Raw genomic sequence first — 3,397 nt, forward strand, 5'->3', positions numbered from 1 at the left:
TGGGGTGGGGGGGTTGTGTTAATCCCAAAGGCCAAGGGAACTTTATCAGTTCCTAACAAGAGTTATTTCAGGACACTTAGACAGATAGAGGAGGTCTAGACCACACTATAATTTACAGGGACCCTGGGTCCTTGTAAACTGTTCCTGGACCCAACAGTTCTAGTAGTTCCCTCCAGAGCATGCAGCAGTGCGACAGTGGCGAGGAAAAACTTTTTTTTTAGGAAGAAACCTGGGACGGACCCAGGAGCTTGGTAGGTGGTGTCTGATAAACAGCGTTCTTAGCCCATCCATCAGCATGTGAAAGAAATACATTGGTGTTATCAGAGGGTATGCTATGCTCTTTTGGCTTGTGGCTAGCAGCCTCCACGAAATTGAAATTGAAAATCAACGTTTTTGTTGATGCTTTTTAATCAAATTTTTCAACTTTTTCTTATGTATTTGTTCCTTTTTTTACTGTTTGTCACTTTTCTTGATGTTTTCAACACAAGGACAACACGAGGACAACATGAGGACAACATGAAGACAACATGAGGACAATGTGTCCCTCATGACGTGTCCTCATGTCGCCTCATGGGTGTCCGCGTGTCGTCCTCATCGGTCCTCGTAGTCGCCCTCATGGTGTCCTCATGTCGGCTCATTGGTGTTCCTCGTCGTCTCGCCCTCATGGTGTGTCCTCATGTCGTCCTCAAGGGTGTCCGCCACGTGTCGTCCTCAATAGGTGATCTCCTCATCGTGATCGCCTCCAATGGTGTCCTCCAGATAGTCGTCCTCATGTGTCCCTCCAGTGTCGCCCCTCATGGTGGCCTCTGTCGCCCTCCAATGTTCCATCATGGTGTCCTCGCCCGTTCCCCTCATGGAGTCTCATGTCTCCTCATGTGTTCCTCGTGTCGTCCTCAGGGTGTCCCCTCAGTTTCGCCCTCAAATTGTGTCCTCATGTCGTTCCCTCATTTAGTCCTGTGTCGCCCTCATGGTGTCCTCATGTCGTCCTCATGGTGTCCTCGTGTCGTCCTCATGGTGTCCTCGTGTCGCCCTCATGGTGTCCTCATGTCGTCCTCATGGTGTCCTCGTGGTCGCCTCTATAGGAGTGTCACTCCGTGTCCGCCCTGTCAATGTCGCCCTCATGGTGTCCTCATGTCGCCCTCATGGTGTCCTCATGTTGTCCTCGTGTCGCCCTGGGCCGGGACCATGTGATCTCTATGACATCAGGTCTCTGTGGTTGTGTTCCAGCCGGCGGCGGTCCAAGAGTAAGAGTCCCGTGAGGAAGGAGAAGAGTCCGGTCCGGCTGCCCACGGACACCCTGACCCCCGAGGAGAGGGACGCCCGCACCGTGTTTTGCATGCAGCTGGCCGCCAGGATCCGCCCCCGAGACCTGGAGGACTTCTTCTCCGCCGTGGGCAACGTGCGTCTGTTTTCTTCATTAACTAGCTGGCTGGTCCCGTAGGGTTGGTGGTGGTTGTCGTGGTAACAGCTGTTGTGCCCCCCCCAGGTCCGGGACGTGAGGATGATCTCGGACAGGAACTCACGCAAGTCGAAGGGCATCGCCTACATCGAGTTTGTGGAGGCGACATCGGTTCCTCTCGCCATCGGGCTGACGGGGCAAAGGCTGCTGGGAGTTCCCATCATCGTACAGGCCTCGCAGGTACAGACAGACAGGTGGAGAGACAGAACAGACACCATAGCAGAGCGTACAGACAGGCCAAAGTGGAGAAGACGACACAGGCCTCGCAGGACAGACAGACATGTGGAAGACCCCAGACAGGCCGTCGCAGGTACAGACACGACAGTTGGAGATACATCCAGGCCATCGGACTATAGATACAGACAGACAGGATGGAGAGACAGACAGGGCCTCTGCGCAGGGTCAGACAGAAGGTGTAGATGACAGACAGCCTCGCAGCGTTAAGACAGACAGGTTGGAGAGGACAGCCAGGCCCATCGCAGTAACAGACAAGACAAGTTAGGAGAGACAGAAAGGCCTCGCGTGTAAGACAGACCGGCTAGGAGAGACACGACAGTGGCGAGCGCCATGTGTGAGACGACAGGCCTCGCAGGTACAGACAGACAGGTGGAGAGACAGACAGGTGTAGAGACAGACAGGCCTTGCAGGTTCAGATGGAGAGAGAGAAAATAGGGCACCATATTGTTAGGGCCAGCTCTACACACATGTGTTGTGTTCTTTCTGTGTGTGTCTCTGTCTCTCTGTCCTCTGTCTCGTCTGTCTCGTGTCCTCCTCTGTCTATCTGTCATCTCTAATCTCCTGTCGTGTAGGCGGAGAAAACCGCGCAGCGGCTCTGCAGGCTGACTAACGCCTCCAGAGGATCCCGGCCCTATGAGGTCTCGTACGTCGGCGTCGCTCTGCAACTTCAACATCACCGCAGGAGCATGCTCCGGGGGATCTTCGAGCCCTTCGCCAGGGTCAGACCTGAGTGACTGTGTGTTTCAGATGTGTGTGTGTGTGTGTAGTGGTGATGTGTGGTGATGTTGTGTGTGTGTGTGTGTTGTGTGTGTGTTTGTGGCTGTTGTGTGTGTGTGTGTTGTTGTGGTGTGTGGTGGGATGTGTGGGGTTTGTGGGTCGTGTGTGGGGTGTTTGTGTCCAGGTTGGATTGGGGTGTGTGTGATCCGCTTAGTGATGGCGGGGTGTGTGTCCAGTTGTGATAGGGGTGTGTGTTTCCAGGTGTGAGGGGGTGTTGTGTGCCGGTGGAGGTGGGGGTGGATGTGGGGGGAGTGGGGTGGGGGGGGGGTGGGGGTGTTTGGGGTCCAAGGTTAGATGATGGTGTCTTTCGTGTGTGTGTCTCCAGAACCTCGAGAGCATCCAGCTGACTGATAGGACAGCGCCACGGGAACATTACTAAATGTCTACGCCTTCAAGCACTGTGAGTGCAAAATCCTCTAACCTGTCTCTCTCTAACCTGTCTCTCTCTAACCTGTCTTTCTTTCTCTAACCGGTCTCTCTCTAACCTGTCTGATCTCTCTCTAACCTGTCCTCTCTCATAACCTTGTCTGTCCTAACCTGTCTGTCATCTAACCTGTCTATAACCCTGTCTCTCTCTAACCTGTTCTCTCTCTCCTCTAAAAACCTGTCCTCTCTCTAACCTGTCTCTCTCTACAACCGTGTCTGTCTCCTGTCTAACCTGATCTGTCCTTCTCGTTCTCGGACCCACACCCCAAAAACAATCGGACATTGTGCCCAGAACGCGCTGCGCAGACTTAATGGCTTTGAGCTGGCGTGCAAGCGCGTCACGTGAGGTGGGAACGTACGGAGCGCAGCTGACCTCGTCCCACATCCTATCCTGGACAAGCGACACCTGAGAGCCGCATCACGGCATTGACCTGGGACCCACGGGACCCCTGTCATCTGATGGCTCCCGGCTCGCTGATGGTGAGACCACACACAACC

At 54.3% G+C, this 3,397-nt stretch overlaps 1 protein-coding gene across 1 annotated transcript; it reads left to right on the forward strand.

Annotated features, from left to right (window-relative positions):
• Positions 1-570: 570 nt before the first annotated feature.
• On the forward strand, positions 571-2,873 carry LOC116686033 (RNA-binding protein 39-like). Its single transcript, XM_032510945.1, has 6 exons — positions 571-799; positions 898-970; positions 1,207-1,399; positions 1,487-1,639; positions 2,269-2,415; positions 2,799-2,873. The coding sequence occupies exons 1-6, from the start codon at positions 571-573 to the stop codon at positions 2,850-2,852; spliced, it is 849 nt and encodes a 282-aa protein (XP_032366836.1). The 3' UTR covers positions 2,853-2,873.
• Positions 2,874-3,397: the final 524 nt, after the last annotated feature.

Source organism: Etheostoma spectabile, unplaced genomic scaffold (genome assembly GCF_008692095.1).
Source record: "Etheostoma spectabile isolate EspeVRDwgs_2016 unplaced genomic scaffold, UIUC_Espe_1.0 scaffold297, whole genome shotgun sequence".
NCBI classification, from domain to species: Eukaryota; Metazoa; Chordata; class Actinopteri; order Perciformes; family Percidae; genus Etheostoma; species Etheostoma spectabile.

Excerpts from the sequence above, each read along its gene's own strand:
- LOC116686033 (XM_032510945.1), top strand. The coding sequence starts at position 571 with ATGGGTGTCCGCGTGTCGTCCTCATCGGTCCTCGTAGTCGCCCTCATG. Across the intron at positions 1,640-2,268 it reads TCATCGTACAGGCCTCGCAG|GCGGAGAAAACCGCGCAGCG; the intron begins GTACAGACAGAC and ends CCTGTCGTGTAG. Across the intron at positions 2,416-2,798 it reads TCTTCGAGCCCTTCGCCAGG|AACCTCGAGAGCATCCAGCT; the intron begins GTCAGACCTGAG and ends GTGTGTCTCCAG.